This window comes from Dermochelys coriacea, chromosome 2 (assembly GCF_009764565.3).
Source record: "Dermochelys coriacea isolate rDerCor1 chromosome 2, rDerCor1.pri.v4, whole genome shotgun sequence".
Classification (NCBI taxonomy): Eukaryota; Metazoa; Chordata; order Testudines; family Dermochelyidae; genus Dermochelys; species Dermochelys coriacea.
In genome coordinates, this window is record NC_050069.1 from 118,111,467 (window position 1) to 118,131,011 (window position 19,545).

General features: G+C 44.4%; 1 protein-coding gene and 1 long non-coding RNA gene across 6 annotated transcripts in view; one reads left to right on the plus strand and one right to left on the minus strand.

Annotated features, from left to right (window-relative positions):
• Positions 1-783: 783 nt before the first annotated feature.
• On the minus strand, positions 784-6,580 carry LOC122458775. 3 transcript variants are annotated; one of them, XR_006279019.1, is made up of 4 exons: positions 5,429-6,175; positions 4,904-5,000; positions 1,495-3,539; positions 784-1,098 (listed from the first exon to the last, which is right to left on the minus strand). It is a non-coding gene; the product is annotated as an uncharacterized LOC122458775 (long non-coding RNA). The 3 variants fall into 3 exon arrangements; XR_006279017.1 differs by lacking the exon at positions 784-1,098 and adding an exon at positions 6,550-6,580 and having other exon boundaries at positions 2,608-3,539; positions 5,429-5,503; XR_006279018.1 differs by lacking the exons at positions 784-1,098; positions 4,904-5,000 and adding an exon at positions 6,550-6,580 and having other exon boundaries at positions 2,608-3,539; positions 5,429-5,503.
• Positions 6,581-7,138: 558 nt separating this feature from the next.
• Positions 7,139-19,545, plus strand: part of TXNDC5 (thioredoxin domain containing 5) — a 40,744-nt gene continuing 28,337 nt past the window's right edge. Inside the window, exon 1 of one of the 3 annotated variants that reach the window (XM_038388503.2) lies at positions 7,139-7,213. Coding sequence is in view for 2 of the 3 variants with exons in the window: in XM_038388500.2 (XP_038244428.1) it covers positions 7,457-7,674 (218 nt within the window). In the remaining variant the exon portion in view is untranslated. Of the gene's footprint in view, positions 7,214-7,339; positions 7,675-19,545 lie in introns of those variants that run through there. The other 2 variants (XM_038388500.2, XM_043508346.1) reach the window with 2 other exon arrangements.

Genomic DNA, 19,545 nt, shown 5'->3' on the forward strand with positions numbered 1-19,545 from the left:
TGTTTGAACTTCCCTCCCCTGAGAAGTATCCCGAGGAAGAGACCCCAGGAACCAGTTGACAACTGACCCAACAACCTCCATGGCAGGAGTACCCTTCCCTTATGCCGCACCACATTGGGTCTTCTGGAAACCTTGGGTCCCATACAAAGACCTGTTCTAGAGGGCACCCTCATGATCACCGGTGCCCCAGGAGGACTCCCCTTCGTCAAAAGAACTCTCTAGAAGAACAAGAGCTGAGAGTGGAGGAAGAGGTTGGGCCATCTAATACGTCCTCTTCCTTACCAGATGAGGCAGTTATGACCCTCTGCCCAGTCCTATGTGGATGACTTCAAAGTCTTCCAAGGACTCATGAAGAAGATTGCCAAATCCTTACAGATGCCCTTGGAAGAGGTGCAGAAATCACAGCATGCCCTGGTAGATATCCTATATACTGATTCCCAAAGCAATATAGCCTTACCTGTAAATGAGGCTCTGCTGTCACAAGCCTGAGCAATATGGCAAATGCCAGCCACTGTCCCACCAACTTGCAAGAATACAGAAAATAAATATTGTGTACCTACCAAGGGCTCAGAATACCTCTTTTCCTATTCCACCCCAAATTCCCTGGTGGTTGATGTTGTAAATGAGAGACAGACAACATTGCTCCAGATCAAGTCCTCATGACAAGAAACGCAAGCACCCAGACCTTCTCAGCTGCAAAGGCTGTTCTTCAGCTGCATTACAATTCAGAATAACTGGCCACCAGACCCTAGTGGCAAAGTACAACTACACAAATTACAGCAAGTTCTCTCATTTTATTGCTCATTTACCACAAGACCAGAAGGACCAGTTTCAGGCTCTTATCACTGAATGTCAGATTGCCAAAGCCTCTTTGTGAGCCTCTTTGGATGAGGCCAAAAACTAATTTCTTTTTGTGGCATCCACTATAGTTATTCTCTATGCTTCATGGCTATTCTCCTTGGACTCCGCAGGGAAATCCAGAATACAGGGGAAGATCTTGCCTTTGAAGACTTAAGTTCTTTAGCGATGCCACAGATTAATTCCTTCACACAGTAAAGGATTCTAGAGTGACCCTTTGATCTCTGGGCATCCACATCCCTGCCACCAAAAGAAAAAGTAGAGGTCACAGACAGCCCAGTGTTCTCAATGAATCCAGTACCAAACCTTCCAAAGATCTGTAGAGCCACCCAACAAGAGGCCCAGATTCCACAAGAAGGTCCCATCACCTTGCAGTAAGCAGCTTCTTCTGACCTTTCTTTTGACCCTTCTGTTGAGGGTCACAATCATTCCACAGTCAGGATCTGATGCAGCACCACCATCCCTACCTCCCACCCACCCTACAGAGATCTCTCCTATTTCAAGCTTTATTAGGAGTATATTACATCAGGCTATGGCATTCATGTAATTTCCAACCCCACTCCAACCCCCATTTGCCTTCCTCTTCCCTTTTCAGGACCTTTCTCACAAAGATCTCCTAAGACAGGAGGTACAAACCCTCTTGCTCCAGGGGATGATCCAACCAGCTCCCCCTTTTTCATCAGAAAAGGGTTCTACTCCAGCTGCTTCCTGGTATGCAAGCAAAAGGTAGGATGGAGACCAAGACTGAACACATTCATCCAAACGTGGAGGTTCAGTATGGTAACCCTGGCCATAATAATACCATTATTAGATCCAGGAGACTGGTTTGTGAGCCTTGATTTTCAGGATGCATAATTTCAGGTAGCAATACATCCAGCTCACAGACACCGCCTCCAGTTCATCATCAGCAATGACCGCCGTCAGTACTAAGTGCTTCCCTTTGACCTCTCAACTGACGTGAGAGTCTTCACAAAGGTCATCTCAGTTGTCATGGCCCATCTGTGGCAAATGGGAAAAGTCATCTTCCTCTATCTCGATGACTGGCTCCTCAAGGGTTGTTCCCTCCATGAGGTACAGTCAGCAGCAACAAGGCCCTAGCACATTTCCACTCTGTGGGACTCTGGTTCAATGCAATCTTTGACACCAGTCCAACACATCAGCTTCATGGGGTCACCTTGGACTCCACAACTGCCAGGGCATGCTTCTCCAGGGACAGGTTTGTCATCATGTCGAACCTCCTCTCCACACTACAGCAGAATCCTCAAACCATTAGGAGGACCTGACTTCAGATTTTGAGCCATGTGGCAGCCTGTACTCTTGTAACATCTTATGGCAGTCTGCACTCCTTGTGCCCAATGCTCAGAGTTCTCAACTCTCTCAGTTGGTGGAGGGTGTTACAGGGTATAGCCCTCATCGCCAGACGGCACCTCCTCCTTGTCATGATGTGGGCATTGGCCTTGAGCTAATCCCCATCTGTGGTCTGCACACTGGCACTCTGTCTCTTTTCCTGCCTACAGCTCCTCTCTCACCAGAACTGCAGGGTCCTCGTCTTGACTGAGCCATCCGGCCATGTCACACTCTGTGGTTCCCCACTTCCTGGGGAAAGTATCTCTGTCCAACAGTCCAGCCACTTCCCTAGTGGCAAGTGAGGGGGTCCCAGGCCCAACCGCTACTCTGTGTCCCAACCCAAGGACCCTGTAAATAGCAGCCTCCTATTGCTCCTCTGTAACTCTGGCAATACTGCTCTACTTCCCTCGGCCACTTCCCCACAGCTCCAGAACCTTCTTTATCCTCAGCTCAGGGCACTCAGCTGCTCAGTCCCAAGAACCAACCACTGCTCTGTCCAAGGTGCTTACAGTTCTCTCAGCCCTCCAGGGATGCAATCCTTACTCCCTGGGTTCCCAGCAGCAACTGAACTATTCTTCCCTGCAGCTCCCTTTTTATATGGACCTGCTGGGCCCTAACTGGCTGTTCTTCGCAGTCTGGCTGCTTCCCAGGCAGCCTTCCCACAGCTCTGTTAGTCCCTTCTCTGCCAGTGTGGGGTGGATGCCCTATCACAGAGGGATCCCCACAAGGTTTGCATGGGAGTTCCATTCTCTCATACCACCCACAAAGATAAGCACCACAGATGTCTCCCGACTAGACTGGAGAGCTCACCTCCAGGACCTCCTAGCACAAGGCAGATGGACCCCTGAGGTGTCTGCTCCTCATATCAGTCTACTTGAGCTCAGAGCAATTCAGTACGTATGCGACCACTTTCTACCCAAGATTCAGGGTCACTTAGTCAGAGTCAAGAGATAAACAGAGAAACCATGTACTAAATAAACCACCAAGAGGTGTAATGTCCTTGTGCACAGAGGCAATAAAACTTTGGAACTGATGCATAATGCACCAAATTAACATCTCAGTGGCATATCTACCTGGTCTGCAAAACACCATAGCAAACATTTCTCCAGCACCTCGAATGGGAGTTGAGTGATCTTATCCTACAGAAGATTCTCACCTGGGACATCCCAAAGATAGATTTATTTGCGACAGCATCCAACATGAAATACCAGTGATTTTGCTTGATGGGAGGACACAACCACAAATCATTAGGGGACACCTTCCTTACCAGTTGGCCTTGAACTCTGCCATATGCTTCTCCCCCAACACCATTGCTCCTCAAGGTCCTAAACAAACTAAAACAAGAGAAAGCGGTCATCATCCTGACCAAGGCAGGTAAAGTTCCTGGACCTGATGCACCTGTTGGTGACCACCTTTTCACTTTCCTCTGACAGCTGACCTACTGACCCAAGAATTGGGCACAATACGTATGCCACAATGCCCATTTCTCCATGCTATATCTCAAGGCTTGGCTCCTTGATGACTCTTGGGTATAGAAATCAGTTGCTGTTTTGAAGCACAGAATGTGCTACTGAATAGTAGGAAACTCTCCACAAGAAAGAATTACCTGCGAAAGTGCAAGCAGTTCCAGTCCTGATGCAGCCGCCAGGCATTATTTGCCGCCAAGTCTCACCTAGAGCCATAGACTTTAAGGTCAAAAGGGACCATTATGATGATCTAGTCTGACCTCCTGCACAACGCAGGCCACAGAATTTCACCCACCCACTCCTGTAATAAACCCCTAAGCTATGTCTGAGCTATTGAAGTCCTCAAATCATGGTTTAAAGACTTCAAGGTGCAGAGAATCCTCCAGCAAGTGACCCGTGCCCCACGCTGCAGAGGAAGGTGAAAAACCCCCAGGGCCTCTGCCTGTCTGCCCTGGAGGAAAATTCCTTCCCGACCCCAAATATGGCGATCAGCTAAACTCTGAGCATGTGGGCAAGACTCACCAGCCAGACATCCAGGAAAGAATTCTCTGTAGTAACTTGGATCCCACCCCATCTAACATCCCATCACAGGCCATTGGGCATATTTACCGCTAATAGTCAAAGATCAATTAATTGCCAAAAATTAAGCTATCCCATCATACCATCCCCTCCATAAACTTTTCAAGCTTAGTCTTGAAGCCAGATATGTCTTTTGCCCCCTCTGCTCCCCTTGGAAGGCTGTTCCAGAACTTCACTCCTCTGGTTAGAAACCTTCATCTAATTTCAAGTCTAAACTTCCTGATGGCCAGGTTATATCCATTTGTTCCTGTGTCCACATTGGTATCTCACTGACATACTCAAGTACTTGCTGAATTAAAAATCCTGGGTTTGTCATTGAGCTCCATCAAAGTCCACCTGACTGCTATTACAGCATTTGATCTACCAGTTTCGGGGCTTTCAGTATTCACACACCCTAAAACTTCAAGACTCAGTAAGGGCTTGACCACCATTTTCCTCACATTAGAGAGCCTACACCTTGGGACCTTTAATCGAGTTCTCAAAGCATTGAAGAAAATACCCCTCAAGTCCATTTATCTTTCAAAACCCACTTTCCTCGTAGCTATCACTTTGTCTAGAAGGGCAGGGGAGTTGGAAGCATTTAAGACAGACCCATCCTACAGAGAATTTTACTGGGACAAGGCGACTCTACGTCCCCATCCTTGCTTCCTTACCAAGATTTTATTGGACTTCCACATCAACCAGGATATTCAGTTGCCAGTCTTCTACCCCAAATCTCATACTTCAAGAGAAGAAGCCAGTCTTCACACTCTTGAACGTAAAAAGAGATTTTCAAAGCCTCTCCTAGACTCAGTTTCCTTTGCAGACAGGATGAAGGAAGCCCCTATTTCCACCCAAAGACTATTGAAATGGGTCTCAGGATGTATTTTTGGGGTGTGACAAAGCTTCTGGAGTGTACCAGCTAAAGTGACTACCCCTTCCACTAGGGCAAAATCCACCTCTGTTGCCCCACTTAAGAATATACCCATTGCAGGCATTTGTGAAGCTGCCACCTGCTTGTCTGTGTATGCTTTCCACCACCACTATACTTTTGTGCATGCTTCCAGAGCAAATGTCGCGTCTGGTGTGGCTGTTCTCTGAACTGTGCTAAATCCCTCCCCTCAGCATCCACCTTCATTGGGACACTACTCGGCAGTCATCTAAAGTGGAACACACAAAGGAGGAGAAAGGTTACTTACCCTTATAGTAACTGCAGTTCTTTGAGATGTCATGGCTGATCTGGTACAAATATCATCTAATACTTGAAATTCAATCTGTTCAGAAACAAAAGTATCTGAAGGCCTAGAGGAGCACCATAAAAGCCTCTATCTTCCTCTCCCATGATAACCTAGCAGGAGCGGAAAACTTACTTACATCCGTTGAAGTGAGCTGTAGCTCACGAAAGCTTATGCTCAAATAAATTTGTTAGTCTCTAAGGTGCCGCACGTCGTCCTTTTCTTTTTGTGGATACAGACTAACACGGGGGCTACTCTGAAACCTTGCAAACATCTGTGGCTTTTATCAGTTCCATGACTCCCCTACTTTCTCTCTCTTGACTGCTATGGAGGATGGCAACACTGTGGAGTAGAACCTTCAAAACCTGTGTTGGCCAAGGGCTGCAGAAATACAAATGGACTACATGAATCTCAGACCCAATGAGAAGATCTCCTCTGTGAGTTAAACACGGTAATTTACAGCATGGCTCTCAAAGTTGGCCTGCTTTATGTATGTGGTCTCTGAAAGCACAGATAGGGGAATTAAGGCTGTTTTTGGGGCAGAACCTTACAATGTGTTTTATATCTTATATTCTGCTGCGTGGAGGGGGATACATGGTGTGCAGAGTGGGTTACCTCAACACCCCTCACGAGTTTTGTAGAGTAAAAGCTCTTGTGTGGCAACTGCAGAAAATCAAAACAAAAACCCTAAGGTTAGGGGATGCTATTCTTTAGCTGCTATTCCCCATACACTTACATAGCCTGTACCAGTGAGCCTTGAGCCTCAGTCTCTACACCACTATTTTTAGCCTGTTAAATATGAACAATATAAACACTATGAACACGTTGAGGTGGGCTTGGAGACTTGCCACTGCTGGCTGTGTTGTCATTTACAGCACCAATCCATATTACTAGTGTCCTTCTATCGCCTCCCTATACTGTATTACATAAGTAGAAAAAAGCACATGGGCCAAAATCCTATGGGCTAAATGGCTGTAAGTGTATCTGGTGCCCAGGTCACTGGACACACCATTATGAAAAGGAACCTGAGCACTTTAGAGGTTTCTTTCAGGGGCAAAGATCTGAAGTTGGTTTTCTCCACTTACCAGGCATCTGTTACTTGTCTTCATTCCCATTAAGAAAAGGAGTACTTGTGGCACCTTAGAGACTAACAAATTTATGAGAGCATAAGCTTTCGTGAGCTACAGCTCAGAAGTGAGCTATAGCTCACGAAAGCTTATGCTCTCATAAATTTGTTAGTCTATGGTGCCACCCGTCCTCCTTTTCTTTTTGCGAATACAGACTAACACGGCTGCTACTCTGAAACCTGTCTTCATTCCCATTGTTAACTAAGGACGTGCTAAGGGTATATGTACCTTTTCTTCATGGATTTCCACAAAGAAACTTTTTTTTAAAGTTATGTGATTTAGTAGAATGTCTAGATTTACGCTCCTGGGGCCGTGGGGGTGGAGGGGGGGGGGTGTCTTTGCGTCATCTTATTTGCTCATGTGAAAAGGCTGGTAGACGCTTCCACAAGTGATCACAGGAAAGCGTATCCGCTTCACCCCCCCCCACCAGGTTTATGGCCCGCCGGGTCCATATCCCGGGCAGAGCGTTTGCAGGGTGAGAGCGAAGGGCGTCAGGAAGGCGTGGCGGGGACGGGGGTGGGCAGCGGCGGCGGTGGCGGGGCGGGGCGGGTGTGGACACAGCGCCGGGCAGGAGCGAGGGGGCGGTGAGGCAGAACGAGCTCGGGGCTGAGGTGGATCACAGGTACGGGTAGGGAGGGTGTCGGTGGAGCGCAGGGGGAGGCGGCTACAGGAGGTGGTGGAGAGTGAGCGGAGGAGGGGTGACGGGGGCGCCTCTCTCGTGCTCCGAGTCCCCCCCCCCCGGTGCCCTTTGACCCCGGGGAGGCGGGGCCGGAAGGCGCCGGGCCGGGGGCGGGGGCTGGCGCCGGCACGGAGGGAGGCGGTCGGCGGACGTGGCCCGGCTTCTCTCTGTCTCTCGCGCTCCGCTATGGCCGCTGCTCTGTCCCGCGGCGCCTCCCCCCGGCCCGGCCCGGCGCGGCGGCCGCCGCCGCCGCTGCTGCTGTGGCTGCTCGGAAGCCTCCTGTGCGCGGCCCCGGCGCGGGGCGAGGCGGAGCCGGATCCGCACGCGCGGCACCGTTACAACGCCGAGATGCTGCGCCACGCCGCCCAGAGCGCCCCGCACTTCGTCATGTTCTTCGCCCCCTGGTAACCGGGCCGGGCGCGCGGCGGCGCGTTTCCCCGGTGACGTGGCAGCGGCCGCTGGGGGCGGCTCCTCGGGGGTCACGCGGGCGGGTTCGGGGCAGGTCCCGGCGCGGAGCCCAGGAGACGCAGCTCGCCTCCCCTCCCCTCACCCCCCCCCCCCCGGGGCCCCCTGCGAGCCGGCGCGGGCTGCAGCCAGGGGGAGCCGCAGGCCCGCGTGCGCGGAGCCCGAGGGGAGCCGGCCCCGGTGCTGCCTGCCCAAGGCTGGAGGCCACCGCACAACCCGCCCCCGCGGTGCCTACGTGGCCTGCCCCGGCGCGTGGCCTAGCCCTAAATGTGCCCGTTCTCAGCCGCCGCCGCCCCGCCAGCTCGGGGAGTGTCACGGTCCCCACGGTACGGATGGGGGAGGGGTCTGCGCCGGGGGGGGGAGTTCACCTGCAGAGCGGGCCCGGTGGGGCTGTGTGAACGCTCAGCCAGAGAGCCCACGTGCGAAGTGACTCATCCAAGGTCTCCTCGGAAGCCTGAGGAAGAAAAAGGAATCGAATCTGGGGTTTCTGAATTCCGGGTTAACACCGGCCCCTGGACCATCCTTCCTCTGGACCTGGCTTAGCTATTAGTAAAGTCTGTTACTAAGGTTGGCTAACACGTTTAAAAAAAATCACTTCCCATCCTCCTGGAGACAGGCCCTAAGAGGAGAGTGTAATAACCCTTTCGGTGGGCTCTCAGAGATCCCTCTGTTATCCTGGTTCCTTGAATCACTTTTGAAATGGGGCTGATGGAGCCTCACTCCTTTTACTGATTGATGTAATAGTAAAAACCATGCTGATAGATTTGACGGCTGCTGACTGAGCTTCCAAATGAAGTTTTTCAAAACTGACTTCTAAGGATTCTGGGGGTTTTCTGTTTCCTCCTTTCTCCATGAATATGAACAAAGTAAATGGCATGTGTTTTGTGTGTGGTTCTTAAGAAATGCATCATGTTCCAGAGCGCTTTTTTGGTATCATGAACTCGTAAATTCTAATCCCAAATGTACACTGTGTGACACTGGACAAGTCAGTTAGGGATGAGCAACCACAGTTCCCCTTGACTCTGTTTTGGAGTTGTGGGTGGTCAGCATCTCTGAAAAAACTGGCCCTTAATATGTCTCTTTTTACTCGTCTGAAAAATAGGGATAATACCTTCCACAGAGTTATGTTGGGGAGTATTAATGTTTGAGCAGCACTCTGAAAATACGAAGGGCTCAGTAATAAATGTTATCTGTTGCTTATGAATACCTTCAGTGGGACGCATCTGTATTTCATGTTAGTCCTGTTGGGAAATTCATATTTGGCTTACTAGTTATTTAATTGAGAACTTCTCTGGCACCAGTTTTAGTATATGACATGTTATAGCTCTGGTTCTGCAATGAGATCCAGACAAGCCCAATTGAATTCATTGGCTCTCCTCTTAAGTGTGGTGGCCTGCGTGTATGGAATTCATTGCAGAATTGTGGGCGTCTATGTTTGAGTTAGAGCTTAGTCTTAACTCCTCCTACATGCAGTGGATCATGATAGCCTCATAACTGGGGGTAAAAGGATGGATTTTTAGATAGTGCAGTGGATGTCTGAACTCTGTTATGGAGTCTTTTTGGAGGTAGAAGTCAAAATAATTATAGGCAGTCTTATCTCATGATCTCCTTTTTAAAAATGCTTTTTTGTGTCTGGAGTTATTGATCTTTTCCGGACATCAAATGGCTTTCTACTTGATTAACCACGTGATTAATTCACGTGAGATATGGTCTTGCGCCATCCTCTACATCCAAATATTTACATAGACATATTGGCAAACATGTATGGAGAAACCTGCCAGTTACAGAAATATTAGATACAGTGAAATTTTCAGTGAGTGAGTTTATCCTATAGGTTAAAGCTTGTAAACTTTGGACTCTGTTTTGTTTCTAACATTTGCCAATTCATAGCTCTCTACAGGGTTTCAGTACTTTACTTAATTAGTGAGCCTTTTGACCTTGAGATAACCTGTAAATAGCATTCATCTTGGTGGTCTCCTTAGAGCAGTAGGTGTCTATCTACTGGTCAGGTTGTGCCTCTTGATACTGGTTTTCAAGTTTCTCAGATTTTCCATACTGCGATCCTCTTTCAGTTTAGCAATATGGAAAGGGCAGGCTAGTCTCAACCCCTGAGACTGTTTTATGATCTCTTAGGATGTGAGCCCCCTGTACAAGATCTATCAGCAGCCATTTGATCAGAGTGTCACTGACCCACCTGCAAGACCTAGCAGTGGTAATGAATTTGCTTTTACCTGGTTGGCATGTTCCTTTCAGGGAGATCCCAAAGAGGAGTTGTGGGGAAATAATGTTTGTCCCCACTCTCAATTAAGGGTGGTCAGTTGACTGGTCAAATATTGTCAAAAATGGTCAAACCACTGATTTATTAGAATAGTAACAGCAATCACAAAACAGAATAAGACATTATGGTCTCCAGTAGGATTAGCCGTAGATAGATAGATACTTACACCTAATTACAAAATACAAGTTACTTACCTGAGTTATGTAACTCAGAAAAATGTGAACCCCGTGGAGATGTCTGTGTGTTTGAGGTATGCATTATGAAGAGGCTTTTTGTTAAGAGTCGAGGAGTGGGGGTTTATTTACATCGGCATTCAGTGTAGATTGTTTGCTTTTTTGAGAGAGAGGGATGGGGGGGGGGCTTTAATAGCTGTGATGTTAAGAGAAGTTTAATGGCTATATATCTTTTCTTTTTGTTTTGGGGGAGGAGGTTTAATGATTGTGTGCCTTCCTCTCCCTCCCCCACTCCCATCTGAGTTAATTTCTGTATATTTGTCTAGTCAGGTTAGATTGTACATTTTTTCAGGGCAAGAACTGTGCCTTTTAACTTGTGTGTTTTGCTTTGTAAACCACCATGTGCATTGATGGTCTGGTATACAAGTAGAGATACACGTATATATGATCTTTGGTCTAGAAGATTCCTGTCAATCAAGATGTTCCACTTTGTTAGTTAATCTTTTTCCCAACAAGTGGGATTATCTTATACAAAAGTGAGTGATCAAGACACTTAAGTAGATGTGTTAACAGATGGCCCTATGGTGAAATACAAAAGATAGGCTGCTGTCTACATTCTTGCTGGGATATTTGACAATATTTTATCATGATCAGATAAGCAGCAGTCAATTGACATTATTTATCAGGTCAACTGAATGTTCAAAATCAGACCAAGTCAGCTAAATCAGAGAGTTGAGGAACATCTGTGTAATGTGATGTCTTGATATTAGAATATTTGTTTATACATATTATCTTATGGTACACACTGCCATTGCATTTGAGTGCTTCAGCTTTAAAATCAGTAAAAAACAAAAAAAAAAAAACCACACACTTTCACTGCCAAACTGCTACCTTCTTGGCTTATTGTTTGTAATTTCAGTGACCCCCTCCTGAACAACTTATAAAAATGTTAGCCAAAAGATTGAACAGATATTTTTCACTGTTCTCTCGAGGTCACCAAATCTTGGCTCTAGTGAGCCAGATGAGGAAGTGCATTCTACATTCAGACCTTGGACTGAGAGTGTTATAATGTGGGTCTTAAAAAATCACACTTAGGAACAAAGAGTGGAAGCATTTCAGTTGCTGTCAACCTACCTTCCTCCAGTAATAGGGGAAAGGGCAGTTTTTCAAGTAGCCAGACTTCTTAATGGCTTATAGATCATAACTAGGACTTTGATTTACATTTGTAAACAAGTGGCAAGCCATTGCAGAGCATTGAGAGTAGCAATCGTGCTCATAGTATCCCCGCCCACATAGGAGGTGAACAGCAGCAGTCTACACCAGTTGACACTTCTAGGTGATCTTTAGCGATAGGACTAAGAGCACAATGCTCAGTAATGCAGCATGAAAATGACAGACGTATATGTCCATATGAGACTGATCAGGATAAGCTTTCTTGAATTTGTGGACTTTTCTGACTGGATGTATATTGCTTCTTCATATTACAACCTGTGCTAAAAGCATTTCAGAATTCATGGGAATATCTGGCCAAAGAATGATTAGAATCCATCAGTGAGATGATACTACTCCATGTCATATTGAGGCTGCAGCAGTCAAAAACCCAGTAACATTTGGAGAAGAGCAGGAAAGAGGTGGATGTAAATTTGGGCCCTCAATTTATCAACCAACTCCATAATGTTACTTTCTTGTACTGGATTGTCAATGTGTATGAACAGCTACTGTTTGGTTAATTTTGGTTTACAGACTCAGAGTTGAGCATTGCTTTCTCCTTCCTTTATGCAAATTGAAATTTTGAAGTAACTTTGAAGGGGAGAGCATTTAGGAATAAAGACATTAAAAGTAGGGGAGTTTTGTGTGTGTTTGTTTTTCCCAAGTCCCAAACATTTAATATTATGGAAATGCGAGGGTTAGGTACCTCACACAGTATCAGCTCTGTCCTTATATCTGTATATACGTTCCACTCTTTCATAAGATAGGCTTATCACTTGTATGCCTTGCACTTTCGACATTGAGCCATACACTACTAGTACTGTCACAGTACTATCTTACACTTAAAGTGCTAATAAATGAACTATTCAAGTGTCATCTTTTCTAGCAAATTCTCTTCCTCCCTCAAAGAGCTAGATATGCCAATATCATATTACTTGCTCTTCTTCAGACCACCAAAACCGTGTCCTAAATCTAACCAACCTTCTCAGTAATCGTCAAGAAACCACAATGTGTGTACACACTCAGCCACCAACACCATTCAATATAAACTTCAAAGCCGCAAAAAAGTTATCCTGTCATACTCCGCAGTGTAACAAGTGCTTGAACAAGTGCTACCTGATGGATCCTTACTAGATGAAGACCTAAGGGAGTACATCACTAAAAAACAACATAAGCCAGTGTTGAATCAATGCATTACAGCAGTGGTTTTCAGTCAGGGCTACACCAAGGTCTTCCAGGGATAAATCAACTCATCTTAGATATTTGCCTAATTTTACAACAGGCTAATAAAAAGTATTAGTGAAGTCCGTACAAACTAAAATTTCATACAATGATTTGTTTATACTGTTCTATATACGATGCACGGAAATTCAAGTACAGTATTTATGTTCCAATTGATTTATAATTATAGGGTAAAAATGTTACAGTAAGCAATTTTTCAGTAATAGTATGCTGTGACACTTCTGTATTTTTATGTCTGATTTTGTAAGCAAGTAGATTTTTTTAAATGAGGTGAAACCTGGAGGTACAAGACAAATCAGACTCCTGAAAGGAGTAAGTAGTCTGGAAAGGTTGAGAACCACTGCCTTACAGAATGGGAAAGCACAATAGAGAACTAAAGTCTTTGGGATACCTTTGCTACATTTCCATACGCAAATTCTTCCTTAATTACCAAACCTTATATGACATTTGAAGCGTCAGACCTTTTTTTTTGGATTATTTTATAGTTGAGTCCAGAATTAGCCTTCTAATTGAAGCCTTGTTATATACAGTGTTAACGAAAAGAAAAGGAGTACTTGTGGCACCTTAGAGACTAACAAATTTATTAGAGCATAAGCTTTCGTGAGCTACAGCTCACTTCGCCGGATGCATTTGGTGGAAAAAACAGAGGGGAGATTTATATACACACACAGAGAACATGAAACAATGGGTTTATCATACACACTGTAAGGAGAGTGATCACTTAAGATAAGCCATCACCAGCAGCAGGGGGGGAAAAGGAGGAAAACCTTTCATGGTGACAAGCAAGGTAGGCTATTTCCAGCAGTTAACAAAAATATCTGAGGAACAGTGGGGGGTGGGGGGGGAGAAATAACATGGGGAAATAGTTTTACTTTGTGTAATGACTCATCCATTCCCAGTCTCGATTCAAGCCTAAGTTAATTGTATCCAGTTTGCAAATTAATTCCAATTCAGCAGTCTCTCGTTGGAGTCTGTTTTTGAAGCTTTTTTGTTGAAGGATAGCCACTCTTAGGTCTGTAATCGAGTGACCAGAGAGCTTGAAGTGTTCTCCAACTGGTTTTTGAATGTTATAATTCTTGACGTCTGATTTGTGTCCATTCATTCTTTTACGTAGAGACTGTCCAGTTTGACCAATGTACATGGCAGAGGGGCATTGCTGGCACATGATGGCATATATCACCTTGGTAGATGCGCAGGTGAACGAGCCTCTGATAGTGTGGCTGATGTGATTAGGCCCTATGATGGTGTCCCCTGAATAGATATGTGGACAGAGTTGGCAACGGGCTTTGTTGCAAGGATAGGTTCCTGGGTTAGCAGTTCTGTTGTGTGGTGTGTGGTTGCTGGTGAGTATTTGCTTCAGATTGGGGGGCTGTCTGTAAGCAAGGACTGGCCTGTCTCCCAAGATCTGTGAGAGTGATGGGTTGTCCTTCAGGATAGGTTGTAGATCCTTGATGATACATTGGAGAGGTTTTAGTTGGGGGCTGAAGGTGATGGCTAGTGGCGTTCTGTTATTTTCTTTGTTGGGCCTGTCCTGTAGTAGGTGACTTCTGGGTACTCTTCTGGCTCTGTCAGTCTGTTTCTTCACTTCAGCAGGTGGGTATTGTAGTTGTAGGAATGCATGATAGAGATATGGTAGGTGTTTGTCTCTGTCTGAGGGGTTGGAGCAAATGCGGTTATATCGTAGAGCTTGGCTGTAGTCAATGGATCGTGTGGTATGATCTGGATGAAAGCTGGAGGCATGTAGGTAGGAATAGCCGTCAGTAGGTTTCCGATATAGGGTAGTGTTTATGTGACCATCGCTTATTAGCACCATAGTGTCCAGGAAGTGGATCTCTTGTGTGGACTGGACCAGGCTGAGGTTGATGGTGGGATGGAAATTGTTGAAATCATGGTGGAATTCCTCAAGAGTTTCTTACAGACCTAAGAGTGGCTATCCTTCAACAAAAAAGCTTCAAAAACAGACTCCAACAAGAGACTGCTGAATTGGAATTAATTTGCAAACTGGATACAATTAACTTTAGGCTTGAATAGAGACTGGGAATGGATGAGTCATTACACAAAGTAAAACTATTTCCCCATGTTATTTCTCCCCCCCACCCCACCCCCCACTGTTCCTCAGATATTCTTGTTAACTGCTGGAAATAGCCTACCTTGCTTGTCACCATGAAAGGTTCCCCCCCCCCCCCCCGCTGCTGGTGATGGCTTATCTTAAGTGATCACTCTCCTTACAGTGTGTATGATAAACCCATTGTTTCATGTTCTCTGTGTGTGTATATAAATCTCCCCTCTGTTTTTTCCACCAAATGCATCCGACGAAGTGAGCTGTAGATCATGAAAGCTTATGCTCTAATAAATTTGTTAGTCTCTAAGGTGCCACAAGTACTCCTTTTCTTTTTGCGAATACAGACTAACACGGCTGCTACTCTGAAACCAGTGTTAACTAAGGAGATACAACAGTCTCTCTGCAGTAAAGATCGAGTAATTATTTAAAATAAATTTTGGATTACATTCTACTTCTGGGTCTTGATGCCTACACAGCTACTAGAAAAGGAGTACTTGTGGCACCTTAGAGACTAACAAATTTATTAGAGCATAAGCTTTCGTGAGCTACAGCTCACTTAATTTGTTAGTCTCTAAGGTGCCACAAGTACTCCTTTTCTTTTTGCGAATACAGACTAACACGGCTGCTACTCTGAAACCTACACAGCTACTGTAACTCCCTTTTTAGTCTGACAAAAAAGTTATTTTTTTGGGCTACATCTACACTATAGCCAGGATCCACGGTCTGAGATCGATCCGCCATGGTTGATTTAGCGTGTCTAATGAAGACCCGCCAGATCGACAACAGATCGCTCTCCAGTCGACCCCTGTACTCTACCCCCGACGAGAAGAGTAAGGTAAGTTGACGGGAGAGTTTCGCCTGTCAGCCCCCCCTCTCCCCACCAGCAGTGTAGAACCTGCGGTAATTTGACCTAAGTTACGTCGACTCCAGTTACTTTATTCACGTAGCTGGAGTTGCATAGCTTAGGTCGACCTAGTGCAGTAGTGTAGACATAGCCTTGGTTGCCTGTTACATACATAGACACTTATATTTATTTTTAAGTCTGAATTAAGTAGATTCAGGGTGGATAAAAATCAATGATTGTTTTTAAAAAATCAGATTTTTTTGATAAAATGCTTTTTGAGGAATAAACCTATCTAAAGATTGATTTAATTAAGATACATTATACCTCAAAGATATCTCAGCATGGAATAGGGATTATAAATTCTAATTCTCTATAGTATGAGACAATATATTAATGTAATGTTTAAGAAAAGTTTTGAAAAATGAGTTCCAGTAGTTCATGGATTAGGGACCCAATCTTATGGGGTTTTACTGGCTTCTGTATAGATTTAGTTAATCTTTCTATCTATCCAAAGGGGCTCAGTCTAGAAGATACCATCAGAGGTGCTTAGTTTTGCAGTTTTCAAACTGTGGATTTGTGTCTCCAGAAGTAACATGCTTGTTAACAGCAAAAATGTTTTAAAATAAATAAATAAATATAGAGGGGTGAGAAATAATAGACCTCAACTCTATTGTCCCTCTGCAAATTTGTGTACACAGAGTCAATCCCTTACCTCTCTCTAAAAGTGCAAAGTTTGAAAAAGTTCAACTAATAGAAGGTTGTTGCTGGCAGAATAGATCGGGACAAGGAGAAGAAATCTGGAGATAAATGTGAGATACGAGGGACATATGCTTGTTTTGTTAAAATATTATGTTTTTGCTGTTGAAGAAAAAAATCCAGAACACTTAACGTTGTTGTTTTAGTTAAATAAAACAATTTAAATGCATGTCTGGTGATGTTCTCCTAATACAGCATAGCAAGAAAATCCTCCAAATATTAATGATTAACCTGTTGAATTGGAGATATTTATGAGGTCATTGGGAGGTGAACTATCTGCTTCAGTTACCTTTAGTAAATGAAATAACCAAACAATCATTCATTTTCTGATATAGGTGTAAAACTAGTTTGAAAAGTTTTCAAAATAAATCACTCTTTAAAAATGTATAGTGTGTACCTTCTAAAAATGAAACCTACATCTATCTCTGAGTTGTGAAGAATATGTATTAATAAGAACAGGAATATGTATGTAATAAGAATATGTATAACAACCAACAAGAATGTACTTTTGTATAGAAAACCATGATTAAATTGAATCTTCCTGACTAGTGATTTAAATCAAATCAGTTGATCTAAATCAAATCCACCCTGACTAGATTTATTGATGATGGCGTTTTCTTTAATTGTGCAGTGTTGTTCTTGTATCTTGATGTTCAGTAAGATTTCTGCCTTCTGGCTGAAATGCACACAACCAAAATTTCTTCAGTAGCTTTAAATGTAACATGTAGGCAAAGGGTTCAGAGTGGTAGCCGTGTTAGTCTGTATCTGCAAAAACAATGAGGAGTCCTTGTGGCACCTTAGAGACTAACAAATTTATTTGGGCATAAGCTTTCGTGGGCTTCCGATGAAGTGGGTTCTAGTCAGTGATGAGCTGCCAAAACCTTAACAGGTTCCCTCCTCACCCCACGAGGGGGTCGTTGCCCACCCCAGCCCCCCAGGATTTCTGTCCCATCCACCTCCCTCCCTTCTCCCCTGACTGCCCCCAGAACCGGGCAGGCGGGTCTTGTGGGCCACCATAGTGAATGCCCACCCCACCCCTAAGAGCCAGAGGGATCTGCCGGGGGGTGAGGTGGGGAGACCTGGCGGTGCTTACCCGGGGCAGCTCCTAGGAAGCATCTGGCAGGGAAAATTTGGTGGGTGCAGAGCACCCACCGGCAGCTCCCTACCCCACGCCTGGCCCCAGCTCACCTCACCTCCGCTCCGCCTCCCCCACTGAATGCGCTGCCCCACTCTGCTTTTTCGCCCCCTCCCCCAGCTTCCCACGAATCAGCTGTTCGGTGGGAAGCCTGGGAGGGCTGAGAAGCAGGCGGTGGCTAAAAGGGCTTCTAAATTTAACAACCGATGGGAACCAGCTCTTGCTCACCACTGGTTCTAGCCCATGAAAGCTTATGCCCAAATAAATTTGTTAGTCTCTTAGGTGCCCCAAGGACTCCTCGTTGTTGTTTTTTATGTAGGCAAAGGTAATTTGAACTTTGAGGTTTGCATAGAGGCTGGTTGGAGTTCTTTAACCTTGTTAAATTCTGGATTATCTACTATGCTTTGCAGTAAAAAGAGATTGTATCATTCCTTCAAAAGCCAGGTGTTCATTTGGTGTTCATGAAAATAAAGGTCTTCATAAGTACCAATTAGAGAAAAACACAATGTAAATGACTCCTGGTGCTATTCTGTGCAACTGAACAGATTCACTGACTACCTCATACTTTCTAGTCCTGCCTGAGGTCCTTTCATCAACTTCTAATCATCCCAGCTACTGTGGTGGCTTTGTGATTTTTGCTACAAATGTCAACTAGACTAGGATGAGACACTTTTCTCTCTTCTTTCCTGATTTTCGCTTGAGACCCAACTTAGTCAAGAGGTGAAAACAGGTCTCCAGAGGTGAAAATCTTGAAAACTACCTCACCATGCCATTTGGCCATCACAAGCAATGTTTCAGAATATAATTGTAGGAGGATTTTTTAGTAGTGTACTGGAGAGCCTAGGTTTGAATCAGTTTGTTATAACAGAACTTTATGAAGCGGGCAAGGGTGCACTGTAAACTGAAAGGAAGGAAAAATATTTAAAATGTAAAATTCTCATATGCACCAATATATATGCCAAGTCTGAATACATGAGACTAGTTTGAAAACAGTCTTAAAATCTTGCTTTCTTGTACATGGGATTGTTTTTTAAATGGGACTTCTGTAGGGAGTAAGAGGCAACTTCCTGCAAACTTCCTTATTGTTATGTTAATTGTTGCATAAAAAGTAGACTTTCAAGGACTTGTCAAGAGCAAACAAAGTTGAGGATATTTTAATTAATCTAACAACATTTTTCATAATGGCCTGTAAAAATCAGGAACAGCAAGAACGGCCATTCAAGAGAAGTCGGCATTGGCTCTTTTAAATAGTTTTACCATATTTATGGTGTTAGTGTCTTTGACAACACCAGTTTGTATTTGCCAATAGTATGAGGTCTGATTTTCAGTTTTGGGGGAATTAGAATGGTATTTTCAAGAACTAATAAATCTCTTGTTCGGCTGAACATTTGTAACACTTTAAATTTGAATTAGTATGCTATGGGATGCCAAGCAATAGGAAAGCTTACTTGAATAATTAACTGTTCCTTTAAGAGGGAAGCAAAATAGCAATTATTTGTTCTGAAACCTGTTTTAAGTCCACTTTGTGTGCATATGTTTGAATATTTTGAGACTCAAAGGATATCACTATGCAAAGGCAGTTGTTCCTGGTTATAACATATTAAGATTAGCATCTCTTCAGGACTTTGAAACAGAACTGTTCTACTTCACTGACTTAGGCATTCCATGGGTCTCATGAGTCACAATTCTGATGTTAAATGGAAACGTAAGTAACCTTATAAAAAGAGTACAAACAATTATCTCCTTACTAGACACTTAAAAACATGGTGCTTCCAAATGTAAAAGCATAAAGAACACCAGGTGTCCTCTTATGAAACTTTCTCTTAGAAAGTTGAGAAGCTGAGTGCTCTTTTTTCAGTATCCTCATTAATATTCTCTTACAATGAACCTGGCAAGACTTTGTATTGCAAAAGTATTTATTTATCTAACAGTCAGGGCTGTGTTTAGATATTTTTGTGAATTTTGTGTCAAAACTCCTTACAAGGTTAGTCTTCTACAATAAAAGGCAACTCTATAGTATTAACTGTTGCTTAACTCATTCTGCTTTTATATGGAAGAGGTTTCTGATTTTTCATTTCTCTATCATCTTTCAAGTATATCAGATCCCACCC